This window comes from Cyanistes caeruleus, chromosome 15, assembly GCF_971803275.1.
Source record: "Cyanistes caeruleus chromosome 15, bCyaCae1.hap1.1, whole genome shotgun sequence".
Lineage (NCBI taxonomy): Eukaryota > Metazoa > Chordata > Aves > Passeriformes > Paridae > Cyanistes > Cyanistes caeruleus.
Window position 1 is genome coordinate 4,591,382 of NC_141715.1, and position 17,265 is coordinate 4,608,646.

A 17,265-nucleotide genomic window follows, 5' to 3' on the forward strand; every position below is an offset into this window, starting at 1 on the left:
GAAGTGCTGGGGGACAAAGGGGACAAAGGGGACACATGTCACATACAAACCAAAATGGTATCTGCAAATGGGAACAGTCTCATTTCCTTTGGGTAGCTGTGGCAGGAGCCTGCAGAGTCCTTCAGTACAAAAGAGATAAATAACCCTCTCAACAAGAGATAAAATCATCACTGTTATCTGACAAACCTTTATTTTGAAGGGAGTATTCACTTCCTACCAGCCTGATTTACTTACACACTCTGAAAACCTACCCACATGCAAATTCTCCCCATTTCTCATTTCCCCGGTGGTTCACCTACACAGAGACTTTAAGTACAGAGATGAATGGAAAGGGTTGAATGGATAATGCAGATCAATGTCTGTCTGAAGGCTGTGGCTAAGAGGTAATGGCTCTTCCTGCCACTCGGAGCTGACCCCATAAAAATCCATGTCAGCCAAGCCTTGCAGCCTCGAGTGGGGCTGCAGTTGAGCTGGCAGTCACACAGGGGAGGCAGCTGCTCTCTGTGGGCTCAGCATGTGCAAGGAGCTCCTACAGCACCACAGATTTCCCCAGTGTTTGCAACTGGTAACCTCAGCGTGGCCCCACTAACCTGGACTCCCCTGTCCTGGTGTGACCCCGACCCCACGGGCTAATTCAGCAGTGAGACACAGTCGTGCAGTCCCCCAGGTGCTCAGCTCCCTGAAGGGCAGACATCCAGCAAAGAGATGATGTGTGGACTTCAACCCTTGGCTCAGCTCTGGAGGATGAAGGAGGAGACAGGGATGCTCCTTTGGGAGCCTCATGGCGATGATTGGATATCCCCGATGGGCAGCATCGGGAGTATGAGCTGTGGATGTTCCCAAATCCTTCCTCAAGCCTGGCCCTCCCATCGACCACAAGGGGAGAGAGGCAGTGAACATCCTTTTGTTTCTGCCCTTTCATACATAAAAATCTATCCTGCATCCCTTCATCTGTCCAGGAATAATGTATTTCCCAGGAAAGGAGAAATTCAGGCTATCTCTAGAACCGCGGGATCAGCTATGATAAGATTACACATAAATATAGCAAACAAATAAATAAACAACTCTTGAGCTCCTTCCTTCCCCCAGCTCTCCCCTTCTTCCTAGCTTTGGAGGCACAATGGATTTCCGTGCTGGCGAAGGCGCTGGAGGGGAGGTTTTGCAGGGAAAGCCCCAGGGAGGTGCTGAGAGCCCAGCGCAGGGCAGAGCCTCCGGAGCGCCGGGAGCATCCCGGGCTGTGCGGAGGGACAAGAAGAGAGGAGGGGGCTGCCGGGCGGAGCCGTGGCGCGCTGGGAGGGGACAAGCGGCGCCGGGCGGGTTTATAGGGCGGCGGAGGAGGGAGCGCTCCCTGCCCGGAGCCATGCGGGGCCGGGGGCTGCTCTGCGGCATCGCCCTCTCGCTGCTGCTGCGGCCGCCGCCCCGTGAGTGCGGGGTGCCCGGCCCGACAGCCCCGCGCCAGGGCTGCGCCTGCGGGAGGGACGGGGGGAGGATGGATGGGTGCGTGGGAGGCTTGCGGGATCCTTCTCCTACAAGCAGCACAGAGCTCCCTCTCCTCTCCCGGCCCGGCTCCGCGCTGCCTGAGCGCGGGGTGCGGAAGGGCCGGGGATGCTGAGGCGCTGCTCTTGTCTCCGCAGCCGCGGCCGCTGAGGAGCGGCTCCAGCCCGAGGTGGTGCTGCCGAGCTGGGCAGCCCCGGCTGGCCCCGGCAGCCCCAAGGTAGGTCGCGCCTGGTTCCTCTTTTGCTTTGTTTTGTTTGCAGACCTGCCTGTGCGGGGGCCGGGGGGATGTCGCGGGTAGCACAGCGCCTGGCAGTGCGCGTTTTGGGTTTGTGAAGCTGCCGGGATGAGCCAGGAGCTGCCGTAGCTCCTGCAGATCGCAGGAAAGGCTGTGTGAGCTGGCTGGAGCATCTGGGAGCTGCGTTCACCCTGCCCTTTGCCATGCCTTAAAGCCTCGGTCGGTATTACCTGATCGGTGACTGTGAAACGGGAGCCGCACAATCGGTGGCGCTTGGGGAACAGCTGGATAGAAGAACCTGCTGTAGAAGATTAGCTCAGAAAGCCATCTGTGTCCTGGACTGCATCACAATAAGTGTGCCCAGCAGGTCAAGAGAGGGGATTCTGACCCTCTACTCTGGTCAGCTGAGACCCCACCTACAGCGCTGTGTCTGGGATCCCCAGCACAAGAAAGATACCGAGCTAGGCCAGGGCTGGGCAGGGAGGATGCTCCAAGATCTGTAACACCTCTCCTATGAAGACAGACTTGAGAGAATTTGGGTTCATCCTGGAGAGCTCTCTGGAAAGACCTTGTAGCACTTTACCTAGAAGAGCAACAAAAGAGAGGGACCTTTCACAAGGGTGTGGAGTGACAGAACAAGGGAGAATGGCTTTAAGCTGAAAAAAGGCAGGTTTAGATTAGCTATTTGGCAGAATTTTTTGATTGGGAGGCAGTGAGGCACTGGGAGAGGTTGCCTAGAGAAGCTGTGGATGCACCATCCCCAGATATGTCCAAGGCCAGGCTGGATGGGGCATGGAGCCACCTTCCCTAGTGGAAGGTGCTCCAGCCCAATGGCATGAGGATGGAACAAAATGATCTTTAAGATCCCTTCCAGCCCAAACTATTCTCTGGTTCTGTGAATCCCAGCTGTGAGGGTGCTTCACTAGGTAAGAAAAGCCAGCCAGCAGCTCAGGTGGGTTTGGCTGTGTCTCAGACACCGTGTTAGTACAGATCTCACCCCTGCTGCTGTTCCACGGGTGCATGAAGGGATGTGTCCATAGTCTCCAGACTCTAACAATCACTGAGGTCCAGACAGCATCGAACACAAACCACAGGTCAGTTTCCCAGACTTGGTGTTGTTGCAACCAAGAAGTAATCGCAGTTGCGTGGTCAAGAGAAAGAGGAAAGTCCACAGGGTGTTTTTTACATTGTGAACCAAAAAAAGGGAAGCTCAGCATTATGGTGACATGCAGTTTCTCTTGAATATAGTGGTGTTATTTGGGAATTTATTAATGGGTGTTTTCCATAAGATGAGACTTTCTAAAACTTTTCATCGTGTCTTATTACACACAAAAACTCTGCAATGACTCTCTTGTCATCTTTTAGTTTTAAGATGCCCTTGCGATACTGCCTGCAAGTTTTGGTTCTGTTATTGATAGTGATGCAAATACATCTGGAGAGCATTTCCCCTTATATAAATTTGCTGGGTCTCAGGGGTTGCACTTGGTTTGTTTCAGGCAAGTTCCCACTGGCTCTGGAATGAGTGTTAGCAAAGCTTTTATACAGCTGGGCTATTTCATTTGCACAGCAATTGATGGGCTGAAGCAGTGGGATTACTGAAGGAAAAGGGAGGGGGATATTAGTAATAATGATGTTTGCACAATCTTTGTGAAGAGATTTTATGGTGATGGAGACCCTCAGCTATGGGCAAGGCAACACTGTACTGCTTTCATGTTAGTGAGTGAAGCACAGACCTACTCTGAGATGAACTGAGCACCTGTGATTTAATAAAAGAAGCTCTTGCCTCTTGCAATTATCCCTTTCTGTATGTCCTAAATGTATTAACTTGCTTTGCATCATCTGCATGGGCCTGATGCCACGTCCTGGAAACTGAACGAAGGATGAGCAAAACTCAAAATATGAACAGGGAACTGATTAAAAGAGATATTTGTATTTGCAGAAATTGCAAGTGAGCATATCTCCGGGCTGACAGAACATCCCATTCAGTCAGCCTCGCTTTCTTTCACTTTCAGTGTTCTGTTCTGCAAAGTCTCCTCCAACAGTGATTTAGAAAATACTATAGATTAATGACTTCACCAACCCTCATGATTTCTTTTTTTCTTCCAGCTGAATAAAGTGCATTGTTATATTAATATGAGCTATTTCTCTTCTGGGAAATTTGTTCATCCATTTTCTCTACAAGAAAGCATTCAGACTTGGAAACCCCAACCTGACTTTACATAGTGGTTCTGCTTTGAAGGAGGCAACACTGCAGACCTCAGAACCTCTTCTAGCTGCTCCTCTAAAAGTTTTACTCTGTGCTTTATGTCTCTGGAATGTTCCTTTTTTTTTTTTTTTAAATGTTGCAGTTAGTGTATGCATTTGCCATTGCACTAAGAAATTGGGGTGCATTCTGTTCAAACCAGCAGGCCCTGGGAGAAGGGCTGAAATACTCTCTGTGTAATGGCTGGAGTCTGAATCCAAGGGTCCCTCTTTGTTCCCTGCCTTTTACTGGCACTTTCTGCAAGTAAAGGAACAATGTGAAAATCTCTGGAAGAGGCGTGATTCCTCTCTTCCTGAAATAGGCTCCTAAAAATGTCTTTCTGCTGTGCCAACAAAGGAAGCTTTGGTTAACTGGCTCAGATATTTGACTCTTCAACCTCTGGGGCAAGCTGGGATGTGATGGTGTTCTGAGCACAGTCTACAGCAGAGGGAGGTGCAGGGAGCCCTTCCCATACAACTACACCTCCAAGCACTCCAGCACCAGGACTTGTTGCCTTGCCTGAGCATTTTATTCCTCCTGAGACACCAGGTGGTGTCTCTAGCTCAGGTACAGCATCCCAGCAGATGCCTGTGCTGCTTCCTGGCTCTGCATGGCTGTGCTGTGGGATGCAGCAGTGTGCCTGGTGCATCCCTTCCTCATCACTTCAGGTCTGAAGTAGGAGGAAGGCAGAGGGTGGTTTAAGGTCAGCTGCAATTTCCAGTTTGTATTTGTGGATGTGTTGATAATTATGATGTATGAGTAACAGGCACCCTCTCTCCTGCACGCAGCATCCACCCCGAGCTGAAGTTACATTAAAGGCAGAAGGTCAGGAGCTTGTCTTGGAACTGAAGAAAAATAGGTAAGTGTGTGATCCCACTTAAATAATGAGTTAGGATTACAGTGAGATCAACAGGAAAACCTCCACTGACTTCAACAGGGTTTTGATAAAGACAGGATGTGGAAGTCCTTCACTTTTTTCAAGGTTATTGTGAGTCCCCTCAGATGTTAATCAGCCAAGCAGCACACTATAGCAGAGCTTTGTCAGCAAAAAAAACAGATGGTGACCTGGCCCTCAGTGTGTAAACTTATTTTTACATCATAATTCTTCCTACATTAACTGGAAAATGTTGCTGATATGAAGCTCCCTATTTACCAAGTGGCTCAGCGCTTTAGTCACTGTGACTCTAATGAGGATTTTGTTTGCTGTGATCCAAAGAGGTCTTGCTCTGCTTCCTAGGAGAAATGATCTGACAGTTTCAATTCCATTAGTGCCCTTCATGATAAAGCAGACTGAAAAATTGTTTTTGCATTAACTGAAATGCAGAGCAATGCTGTGTGCTATCATGAGGTGTGATTCATACTGAATTCTGCTGAAGCTGCAGGAGATTAAGGCAGAGAGAAGGATCCTGGTGTGGAGGCCACCCCAGAGCCCCTCTGCCCTGTGAGTACTTTAGTTTCCAGTAGTGGAATAGCAGCTGGGAATTTAGCTGCAAGAAGCTTGTCTTTGCTCAGCAGTCCACTTGCACTGTTGGTGTTTTATTTATTTTTAAATGGCTTTGAAGATTTATGTCTGGAAATACAACCAAATGTTTGTCTGCTAGAATCAGAATAATCACCCTGTTTATATTTTAAATGTATTTTATGGATGTCCCAATCACAGAGGTTGAGGGCTCAGCTTTCCTCCTGAAAGAGTGAAGTGTCAGAAGATCTTACTGTTCTGATGGCAGGGCATATACCTAAATGATACTCAGGGTGTTTTGAAGAAAAACCAGATTTTTTTTGTCACTGTCATCAGTAAAACCTGAAATGTGATGGCTGATGGAAGATGTGTACCTCCTGTGAGGTGTTTTCTGTAAAAAGTCACAAAAGCCACTGAGAGTTCTAGTGCTGCAAAAACAGGATGCTTTCATGCACCTGTGTAGAGCTAAACAGAAACAGCTATAAATTCTGTGGTTTTTAGCATGTTTGAGCTGGGAAAATAAGACCAGGTCCCTGAGCACTGCTAAGCCAGTCCTGTGTGGAGGAGCAGCAGCTGCTGATGGCAGTGGTACCGTGCCAGGTCTGAACTGAGCCTGGAAGCAGCACAACCTCTGATGCTGCTGGGGGCCTCCTTCCAGCACTGCCAGGGCTCGCTGATTCTGCACTTGCTATGCAAAGGTGAATTTTTCTGGCACAGCAGAAGCTGGCCAGAGAAAGGATCCTTGCTGAGTTGATCAGTTTGAGCTCCAAGCACAGTGATGTAAGCTCCAGGTGCTTGCAGGAGCGGTGCCGTGCTATTTTCAGCACAGAAAAACCCTCTGCTGCTGTTAGTAAACAAAGTTATAATAATAGAAGGTTCCTATTGTGTTTATTTCCTGAAATGCATTTTCATTCATTGAGATGTATACACACAGGCTTGGAAGTGTGTGCACACACTTCCACTGCAGGATGGATCTCCTTCACATGTTCTGATGAAATACAGCAACTGGTTTGGAGCTTTTAATTTTTATTTTCTGTGGAAAATTCAGGCGATACATAGACAGCAGTGCTTCATGTGGGAGTCTTGCCAGGCCTCAAGTCCTTGCTCAAGAAAGGTGATGGTACAATCACAAAATGCAGTTAGTGGAAAGGCTCCTCTTCTCAGAGACTTGTGAAAGCTGAAGTAGTTTAGAGACTTAAATTAAAAGAGGAATGAAGAAGTCCCTGGGAACCCTGTGTGTTTATCAGTATCCACAGAGCACTTTTAAGTGAAGGCAAACCTCTTCTCCTTGTTGAAGAGTGTGGCAAGGCAGAACTCAGCCTGGCCCCTCAGGTTCCCAGCCTGGGGTTGTTTCACAGCACCCAGGAACTCATCACTGCTTGTTTTTCAGGGGAAGCTGAGGTTCTGGGTGAGGTTTGGGGCGCTGAGTAGCCGCAGCATCCAGCACTTCTGAGAATAGTTTGTTTCCCAGGCAGCAGGTGAGAAAGTGAAACTCCCCAAGGGAGAGGTGTTCCTTCAAAGCTGTACAAAACCTGTAAGCTCCAGGCTGCAGATTCACATGGAAATGGGCATAAGAGAACTGCAGCTTAAAGGAAGGTACCTGAGGCTTTTTGAACTAAAATAAGCCTCAGAGTACTGGGCCATTTAATTGCTCCAGTTTAGATGAGCCTTTGGAAACCAGTTTTGCTGCTGAGGTTGGTGCTGTGCTCCCCCTCTGTCCCTGGGCTCAGCACAGGGATGTGAATGCTCCCACCTGGCCCCCATTTTACTCTTGTATCCACATCCCAGACTCCCATCATTCAAGGAAAGCACAAAAAGATTGGCATCATTTGGGTTTGCCTGGAACATGATTTACCCAGTGGTTCCCAAAACTAGAAAGAAGATATGCCAAGCCACTGAAACTGCTTCAGGTGATGTTCTTGGTGGATCAGGCAGCCTTATTGTACACTCCCCACTCTCCTTCTGGAGAGATAGCTAATAAAATTACTTTGAAAAATGGGGCAAGTGTCATAATCTGTATAGGGATGCACTAGCTTTGGAAGAAACATTCTAGTTTTGATATGTGGAAGAAATGTTCACACCATCCAGTTTCATATTCCATATGCAAAGGACATCATGTTCATCCACAGAGGTGAAATACAGAAATTACTGTATATCTTGCTTCAGAGCTGTGCCCAAACTGGTGTTTTGTAATAAACTCATCACACATCTGCATTTGGGCTTCATATATTTGTGAATACAATTATTGCATTAGCAGTTAACATAATATTGCATTATTTCCTGTCCAGGCATTTGATAAGAAGTCAGAAGCACACTGGAGTTTCAAGCAGAGTTCAGACACACTAGCATTTCAGGATAAAGACAAAATATATTGCTCAAATGACTCTGGCTTGTTTTAAATGACTCAAATCCATGTCCTGCAGCTGTGGGATTGGAAAGCTCAAAGCTACACAAACAACAAATATATGGAGAGCTGCCTATAAAGCAGCTTTAAATTTGGCTGGGGCTTAGGAGCGGAAGAATCTGAGTTGCAAACCTTGGATGAAAAGTGACTTTTTTTTTAAAAGGCATTTGCAGTTGTTAATAAAAAGCAGCTTTGAGCCAAGCAGGGACAGGCTGAGAGCCTCTCACTGTGTGTGGCAGCACTGTCTGGTGTGAGCCTTGTGTTGGTGAAGAGGAGAGCAGAAACCTGCATGGAATTTGTCTTCTCACCTCAGTGAAGGAAAGGGAGCAAAAAGAACCCTCTTCATGTCTCTCATGGGAAGAACAGACTTGGGAAAGGCCCTCTCAGCTGCCAGGGGTATTGGAGGCTTCTCCAGGGGGTGTCCCTGCCTGTGGGTGGATTCCTTGGACAGCCTGGGGCTGTTTGTTTCAGCTCCTTATTCTGGCCACTGCACAGGCTGGCAGAGCCCCAGGGGAGATGTGCAGGAGCTGCCTGAGGACACAGCAAAGGAGGTTCAGAGCTCATCTGGTTCAGAGCTCATCAGGAGCCAACAGAAAGTTGGTTTTAGGCCACTCTGATAGGGAGCAGTATCATTTCCAAGCTCTGCTGGCCCCACCTGGGCTGGTGACAAGCGCTCCCACCCAGCCTGATGCTCTCAGTGGTGCAGTAGAAGATCTGTGTGTTGCCTGTATTCCTTTGTTTTCTGCTTTTGCACACTTCCAGGGCCTCTCCTACTGAGTGAGTGAGGAAGCTGCTGCCTGTTTCTGAGCAGGAAGGATATATGAGATTATTCCACTGATGGGCTATACATCATCAGTGTCTGATGGGCTTCCTTCATGGGCAGGGGTTAAGGGTTATGCAAAGGGGATAAATTGAGTTTATCCTGCTCTACTGTATCTTGGAATCATCAGAAAAACAGGGGTGGGACCTGGAAAGCCATAGCTGCTTTTCAGCTTCCTGATTCCCTCAGGATATTCAGTGATTCCTCTGTGTAGGGCAGAGAGGAAGAGACCAGGAAATGAAGCCTTTTAAATCTTTTGTGCACTGACTCATTATCAGCCAGTTTTCCATTTATTTCATTTCCTTTTTCCTCTCCAGGCAACCTTTATGGTTCCTATTGGTAAGCCGAGGGTCTGTGTGACAAATCTTGCTTGGGTCCTGCAACATAATTTACACAGTAAATGTCACAGATGATGTGGGTGGGAGAAGTGGATGGAGAGTCTTTAGTCTGTGGTGCTTTCCCAAGCCTTACAAATGGCTTGTTTAGTTCCACCTGAATAGTTGGGAAGCCACTTTTTCCTTCCAAACTGCTGTGTTTACACAATAAACATGTTCTTAGCAAAAGCTCTAGAGGAAAGGAGCTTAAGCTTAAGCTCCAGGATTCATCTGGATGGAACTCACCAAGAAAAAAAAAAAAAAATTGATTTCATTGGTTTTAAGAAGTGCCAGGTTTTGACTGCAATATTCCAGAGGTTTGAAATCTCCCATTTCCCACTAGTGATGGATATGGAAAGCAGGCCTGCCTGCTTGTGTTGTCATGAGTCATGTGCTGGTGGTGTTCAAGATGGGGCCACTTCAGGTTTTGATAATAAATTCTGGCTTTAGGGAACATTTAAGTGACTGAGAGGCAAGAGTTCACATTCCCCTTCTTACCCTACTTGGATCCTGTTGAGAGGCAATGGAGTGGGACCACAAATTGTAGATGGAAATCTCATGTCTAAAGTTTCTTGGGAAAATCAATTCCCTCCACCCCCAGATGCTGGCAGCCTGGCTGGACAGATTTATTGTGATTTGAGGAAAGGGACAGGGAAAGAGATGTAAGAGACTGCAGGCTTCACTTTTCTTAGTCCCATGACTGAAAAATCAATGTCGATGTTTCTCACGAGAGCTTCATGGACCATTTGGCTTTTGTTTTTTGGGAGGAAATAAAAACCATGTCCATCTCCTAAATACTGCTGGGTGTTTCTAAACTGGCAGCTGTCCATGTAGACTAGCCCCTCTGTAAAATTAACCCAAACAAAGTTGCTGATGGGACCAAATTGTTTAAAGTCCTTCTTGCTCTAATGAGTAAGAACATCAGAATGCTGCTGGGGCACACTGGGCACCTGTGGGTGATCTCAGGCTGGTGCAACTGAGTGTGGTCATGGCAGCCCTGAGCTCCTCTTAGGCTTGTGCTGACAAAGTGATGTTTTATATGCAAAACTGCTCCCATTTATCAGGAAAATAAGAAAATAGCTGTTCTCTCGAGCAGCTGGGAAATGTGCACTCCCTCAAGAGGACATGGCCATGCGAGCAGGGCCCCAGATTTCCTTCTGCTGTTTTTGGGAGTGTTTGGGTGTGCCATGCAGCCCCTCTTCCCCCAGCTGCTCCTCAGCAGTGGCCACATGAGCTGAAAGCCATGTCCTTTCCCCATCCCCAAGTGCCACAGGGTCAGCTGCCTGCCAAGAGAGCTGGATTTGCCCCGTGCCAGCCTGCCTCTCCTGGTGAGAACCACCTCAGTTGATGAGTGAAGGATGTGACCCCCTGGCAGTGAATCCCAGCAGAGCCAGGCTGCCCTGTGTCAGGGCAGGGAGCAGCCCAGGGAGGAGGGCTTTGTGTCAAACAATGATATCATTGACAGGCTGGAGCGGGACCAGGACGGCTCCACGACAGCCACCAGCAGGAACCAGCTCAGGCCATCTGTACATTATGGCACCGAGCCACGCTCCCTCTGTTTGGCTTCCTCACTTGTATTCAGCCTGCCTCCCGAGGCTTTCCGGGGAACAAATCCTGCCAAGAGCACGCTATTCCACCCTGAGCTTGGAGGCTGAGCTGGATCTTGGGGACTGACTGATCTTGCTGAAAGCTGGTCCCTGTTGGAAAGGTGAGGCTCCTCTAGAGCATCCCAAGTGCTCGTGTGCAGCTTCCCCTGGCCCCAAACTGACTGCAGCTGCTATCGAGCTTCAGCAAAGGAGAGTGCTCCCATCCCAAACCAGCTTTTTCTCTGACTTCATCAATTCTTCATGCTGATAACTCCTCTAATGGGAGACTCTGTGCTGCCTTTTAGGAAGATGATGTGTGCTAGCGATCTGCCAGCTGCCTGACTGGACCTCAGAAGCCTTTAAGTAATGTTATTTTGCATCCAGGCTTTTGCAGCTTCAGTGTGAGCTGCTGGAGAAATGGTCACTGAGGCACATAATGTAACTGAGAAGAAAAAATCAAATTGTGCCATTTTTCCAGACTTTCCTTCTCCAGCAAGGAGGTGATCTGTGCTCTTCTGGAAACTTCCATTAGTGCTTTGCCTGGCTGAGCTTCCCTGGAATCAGCTGTTCAGCCTGGCAGGGATATTGTCCTGAAATGATGGCAGAGAAGGCTTTGGGGTGTGTGTGTTTCTCTGCTGTTTATCCTACAACTAGTACATGTGGAAAAGAGTCAAGACTGGCTGATAACTCTGGTGCACTCCTACTGACAAGAAGGTTTATTTGCTGTTTATTTACAGGTTGGTGGAAAGCTTGGTGCTTGCTAAAGAAGTGAGTTGGGCTGGGAACGAAATTTTACAGGCTCTAAATAAGACACCAAGGGTGTTGCAAGATGTCCTGTTGTTTTTCCTCTTTCCTCACTGCCCTCCTCACCACACCCTGTGCAATCCCCTGTGTTAGCCCTTTCTGGCAGTGCTGCAAGAGCCCCAGGGCCCCCCTGCATTAAGGCTGGGAGCTGTCTTCAAAATATGACTGTTTCAAGCTCAGAATAAGATCCTGGCCTTTTCTTAGGGATGCTGTGGTGTAGAGTAGGAGTCTTGGAAGTTGCAACGTGGAGATGACACAGGCTTTCAGCTGAGCAGCTGTAGAAGTGTCCCTGAAAATTCAGGCAGAGCTCCTCCATCCACACTAGGAGGGGCTGGAACCTGAGTGTGCAAGTGGGAAGGGATGTGCACACCCCAAGTGCTGTGTGGCCTCATGCTGTGCCCTGGGCTCTGGAGCTCAGCAGCAGGGCTGGGCAGGAGCCACAGCTCTGAGGAGCCTCCTGGGCCATGCTGAAGGGGAGATCAAGTGGCTACTCATGGCTAATGCTTTCCAAGAATAAAGGAGCAGGAGGAAAACACAAGCGTGCTTGTTTGGGAATGAAACAAGCAGGCTGTGCAAAGCCTCAGCTACTGGAAATCCACGGGCTGGTGTCTGGCTTTAATAGCATAGGGCAGATCCCACTGCTTTACTGTCTGCCCCTGACACAGACCAGATACCTGCCAGAGCATTGCTCAAGGCAATTTCCTTTGAGTTAATGCAATCTGTTGATTAAATATTTGTTTCGTGCACCCTTGCTGAGCAAGCTGCTGCAGTCAGGGAGATGAAGGGAGTTATGTCTTGTGGGATGTTGCTTATCTTGGGTTTACAGACCTAGGACAGCTGAAGGCAGCAGCCTTGCCTCCAGATCACTGACAGCATCTGGTGATAAGAATTAACACATCAGAAAGACACAAAATGAGCTTTCCTGGGCTATGCTGAATTTTAAAAGTGGAGATAAAAGCTGCTGTTTTCCTGACATCAGATGCTATCAAACACAACAGTGGCACAGTTGTCTGTTGTTAAGCTGTGGGTTTAGCTGTCTGGGCCTTTGGACCAGGTGGGTGAAGCACTTTCAAACACTGATAAAAGATTTTGTTGTTCTGGCATAATTTAATTAGATATCACAGGCACCCAGTCCCTTTTTTAAACAGAGATGCTTTCAAGGTTGATAAGATCTGAGTGACTGGTACCAAAAGCTGAGATGGAAAAATCTTTGTGCTTGCTTGTGATACAGCTTTCTTCATCCAGCTTAAAGAAATCAGGCAAAGAAAAGAAGAAAACTTTTTTCCTACTTTCTAGCAGTTTATTTCTAAATCCTGGAGCATGACATGCTTTAAACAGGGGTGCAAAGGGATTGAGCTGCAGCTGCATCTGGCAACACATTGCCCAGGATGCATGTGGCATCCTCATGGATGGCAAATGTGACACTTTGGTGGCCTGACAGCACTGTGGGCTGCTGCAGGAGTGTGTTTCATCAATAGGCCATGTTCTGTGATCCTTCTCCAAATTTTTGCATGACAAACTATTGTTTTTAAAAACTGCTTTAAACCTACATTTTATGGCTGCTGAGATGGACACAGGATATGACCTTCTTGGTTTGGCCCAGATTTTGACTTGCTGTACTTTTTACATCACTGTTTAGCAAATGCAGATGTTTAAAAAGAAGGAGAAGGCTGTTTCCTCTGGAACAAAATCAAAATGCTTTCTATTCAGTGCACAGGAGCTCCTTTTATAGACTTTTGGTCTGATCCTGGGTTGAAGACAGGGAGAATATTGTGTACATGGGGATGACATGAACAAATTCAAACTGGGGAATCAGCATTTTCCTATAACAAAGATGTGAACCAGCTTCTGGGCAGCAGTTGAAATGCAGATACAGATTGATTTATGATCGTACTCAGATTTGGGCAGTGGAGACAGTCTGGGTTTGAGCTGAGGACTCACACCAGCACCCAGATGTCCTGAACTGACCTGTGTTGTGTTTGCTATGCTGGACTTGGTGCTTTGAATTTAATCCCAGTATATCTGGGGCATAATTTGGCAATAGAGAGAAAACTGCACAGAGACTTGTACCCATTAAGGGCCAGTGATTAGGTTGGGATGCTGGGTCTTTAAAAGTCCTCATGTAAAAATTGAGTTGTTCACTTGCAGCAGTTGGAATTGGATCTTGGTGCCTAATTGAACTCAGGGACAGGCTCTCTGTTATTTTTTATTTTAATAAATGGCTTGAAAGAGCACTTAGATGGCTTGTGAGGCCCTCCAGGAGTGGATGTGCTCCTTGACACATGCTCAGCTCCTGCCAGGGCAGCAGTGGCAAGGTGAGCTGTGCTCCCACCTTCTGACCCTCTGCCATCACAGCGTGGTCTGCACAGGTAGCACAGCCCATGGTGATGGTCCTGCCATGGATCTCATGGCTCCTGGGCCACCAGGAGCTGTCACTGCTCCCTGAACAAGTGCCTGGCAGGAGGGACACGCTGAGAGCAGAGTGTAGAGACAGAGCACAGCTGGTGTGCTGTGAATCCCTGTCTCTCATCTGCTCTCTCAGGTGGTTTCACGCTGTGGGTAGAAAGCAGTGACTGCCCCAAATCCACAACAGTGGTTCACAGCAGCAAGAATATTTACACTGACTTCATAAAGAGCTGGATCTAGCTGATTTTCCAACACCCTTAAGAAGCAGAAATCCAGGTAAAAAAAAGTGATACCATCTTGATTTTTAAACTGACTTTTCTTTCACCCCCTCCACTGTGTCTGCAGAAACCTCTTTGCACCAGGCTACACCGAGACCCACTACAGCCAGACTGGCCAAGCCCAGAGCACCCCCCTGACCCACACGGTGAGTGCAGAAATCCTTCCCTCCTGTGCCTGAAACACCAGCCTGGGGCTTGGAGAAGTAGGTGAACCTCTTCCTTCTGAGCCTTTTTGTTTTTTGAGGGCATGGATCCCCACAGCTTTAAGCTAAAAGGGATGGCATTCCAGCTTTCTGATCTGGGAGGTTCCAGTGGGAAAGCTGCTCCATCCCCCAAAAATGGTAAAAACATCTTTCTGTTTTGCCTGAGCTCTGTTATGAGAGCCAAGGTCAGCCGCCAGCATTGCTCCCCTCTCTCTGGGTGCTGGGGAATTGTTTATTCCTCACACTACTCACCCTCTTGCTTTTAGTTTTGCTGGGGACCTTCCCAGCCTTTGGGGAAAACAGCCCCTATAGCGAGCTCCCGTTCAGTAAAAGCCCCATAAATTACTGATCTCACACAGGCTTGGCTGGCTCTGCTGCAGCAACACAAAGCTATGCATTGGTCACAAAGCAAAAATAAGAGATAAAATCCCCATGAGATCATCTTTCCCACTGCTGCCCCGGGGTGAGGGCAAGGGATATAATGAATATGTTGGTGTTTCTGCCCCAAAGGCTCCTTGTCCCAGCCAGAGGCTGCCTTTGTCTCACCAGCAGCCCTGAGACCAGGGCTTCCCCACTGCCCACGGTGTCACTCTCTCTGCCACATCCCTTGGGACCCGACCCAGAGCTAGCTGCCATCGATGGGCAGCTCCTGTTACAGGCAGAAAACTTTGCAGCCATCCCAGTCTTTTCTTGGGGATTCAGAGCTCTCAGTTTTGCTGGCGACAAGGAGCTGCTTGATGCTCTGGCCCAGGCGGCTGGGATGCCCTGGAATGGCAGCTGAGAGGCCAAATTTCACTCTGGAGTCACAGAGATTTCGTGGTGATAATCAGCTGCCAGAGGCAGCGGAAAGGGAACAATTACTGGAGCGTCGGCAGCGTTCGCACGGGACTCGGAGACGCCTGGAAAGGGCCTGTGAGCCATGGCCTGAACAGGGCCTGTGAGCCATGGCATAAATAGGGTCTGTGAGCCATGGCCTGAACAGGGTCTGTGAGCCATGGCCTGAACAGGGCCTGTGAGCCATGGCCTGAACAGGGTCTGTGAGCCATGGCCTGAGCAGGGTCTGTGAGCCATGGCCTGAACAGGGCCCGTGAGCCATGGCATGAACAGGGCCCGTGAGCCATGGCATGAACAGGGCCTGTGAGCCATGGCCTGAACAGGGCCTGTGAGCCATGGCATGAACAGGGTCTGTGAGCCATGGCCTGAACAGGGCCCGTGAGCCATGGCCTGAACAGGGTCTGTGAGCCATGGCCTGAACAGGGTCTGTGAGCCATGGCCTGAACAGGGTCTGTGAGCTGTGCCTGTGGCGTTTCTGCAGCACCAGCCCTGCCTCCCTCTGCCTTGCAGGAGCACTGCTTCTACCACGGGGTCGTGCGCGGCTGGGAGCACTCCAGCGTCACCCTCAGCACCTGCCGGGGGCTGCGGTGAGTGCCTGGAGATGGGGATGTGGGAATGTCCTTGGGAATGTCCTTGGGAATGCCCTTGGGAATGCCCCTGCCCAGGTGCTGCCACCCGAGCTCTGCCCCCTGCAGCCTGGCTGCCCTCTTTCTCTCTGAGTGCTCTCAAAGGCCACCCAACCTGGGCATAGAAAGGGGTGTGTTGGGGAAAATCCAGGAATTGGGGTATCATTAGTAGCCATGGCCTGCTAACCAGCTCCAGGATCCTTTCCCTGTGTGCTGCCAGCGTGGACTGGTGCAATGACCGAGTTTCACTTGAGTCTGCTGCAGCAAGACTCCTGTCAGTGGCTCTGGGCTGCAGCTGTCACAGGCAGGGACAGGACTCACCACATCCCAGCCCAGCGCTTTATACTTGTAAAGAAACCTTCTCCCAGCCTCTCACAGCTGGCAATTCTCTTTGTGTTTTGGGGCAAAATCTTCAAGTCTGAGCTCCCTCCTGTGTTGTCAGCCCTTCTCTCTGCTTTCTCCCCAGGTGGTGTCAGGGCTGTGTGTGTGAAACCTTTGCTTTGGGAGTAATGGAGACTTTGGCTAAAAAAGGGGGTCTGTATCCTCAGCCAGGAATAAATGCAGCAGTTTGTTGTGACCAAGGAGCTGCATTCATTTACACCAGCTCAGAGTTTGTTTCCAAAACATCACACAGGCTTTATTGACATTAGTGGTCATGGGCTCGGGAGCCCAGCTGGAAGCTGTGCTGATGGGACTGGCTCCAGCCAGGAAACAGCCCCTGCCAAAGCAAACCTGAGACATCCTAGTGAGTGTAGCACAGGCCAAAGGGCCCGGTGAGATAAACAGGACAGTTCAGACACCTGTAGCTTGCAATAAATACTCCAAAAGCAAAAGCAGTGGCAGGTGTGCCGTGCTTCTGTCAGCCTGTGTTTTCCTATGCTCTGCTTTCCAGCTCCAGAGAGACAGAGATGTTCAGTGTGCCTGTGCAGGAGCTTCCTGCACCCCTGAGCTGTCAGTGTCTGCTGGCAACTCCTTGGTGTCTTTTTCTAACTGCTGGGGAGGCACAGGAGCTGAACACACGTGGCTCTTCTCACTCTGAGCCTGCACAGCGTGGGTGGTGCCCACGAAGCCACACATCTTCTAGAGGGCATCACACACAGATTTCCAGCTCTCCTGGCTGTAAGATGCTCATTGAGAAAACTAGAACCATCTGGCTATGTGCATGACCCAGAGAGAGCTCCACTTTTCCTGCTGACAAAATTCAGGTCAATTCTGTTAAAGGCAAATTTCTTCTATTGATAGAAAATCTTCCACTGCCCCTAAAGAAAAAACTGTAAGTTAAACTTCTCATGTTACAGCACATGCTCCAATAGCCTTTCAGTGTCTGAGGCCCACTGAATTCATTTTAATATATGGAAGCTCAGGGATTTCCCCCTCTGAACTCAAAATATTCCCACCCTTTTTATTAATGAGCTGACTGGCCTGGTAAGGATAAGTGTCTTGCCAGAGTCAGATGGGAGCTCAGCAGCAGCAGAAGGATTTGTCTCGAGTTGCTGT

At 49.0% G+C, this 17,265-nt stretch overlaps 1 protein-coding gene across 4 annotated transcripts in view; it reads left to right on the forward strand.

The window, feature by feature from the left end:
• The first annotated feature begins 1,296 nt into the window (after positions 1 to 1,296).
• The window catches only part of ADAM19 (ADAM metallopeptidase domain 19), a 32,574-nt gene continuing 16,605 nt past the window's right edge, over positions 1,297 to 17,265 (forward strand). Inside the window, exons 1-5 of one of the 4 annotated variants that reach the window (XM_086852102.1) lie at positions 1,297 to 1,421; positions 1,635 to 1,714; positions 4,763 to 4,833; positions 14,173 to 14,251; positions 15,653 to 15,729. In XM_086852102.1, coding sequence (XP_086708228.1) covers positions 1,361 to 1,421; positions 1,635 to 1,714; positions 4,763 to 4,833; positions 14,173 to 14,251; positions 15,653 to 15,729 — 368 coding nt within the window. In that variant the 5' untranslated portion in view covers positions 1,297 to 1,360. Of the gene's footprint in view, positions 1,422 to 1,634; positions 1,715 to 4,762; positions 4,834 to 14,172; positions 14,252 to 15,234; positions 15,492 to 15,652; positions 15,730 to 17,265 lie in introns of those variants that run through there. The other 3 variants (XM_086852105.1, XM_086852103.1, XM_086852106.1) reach the window with 3 other exon arrangements.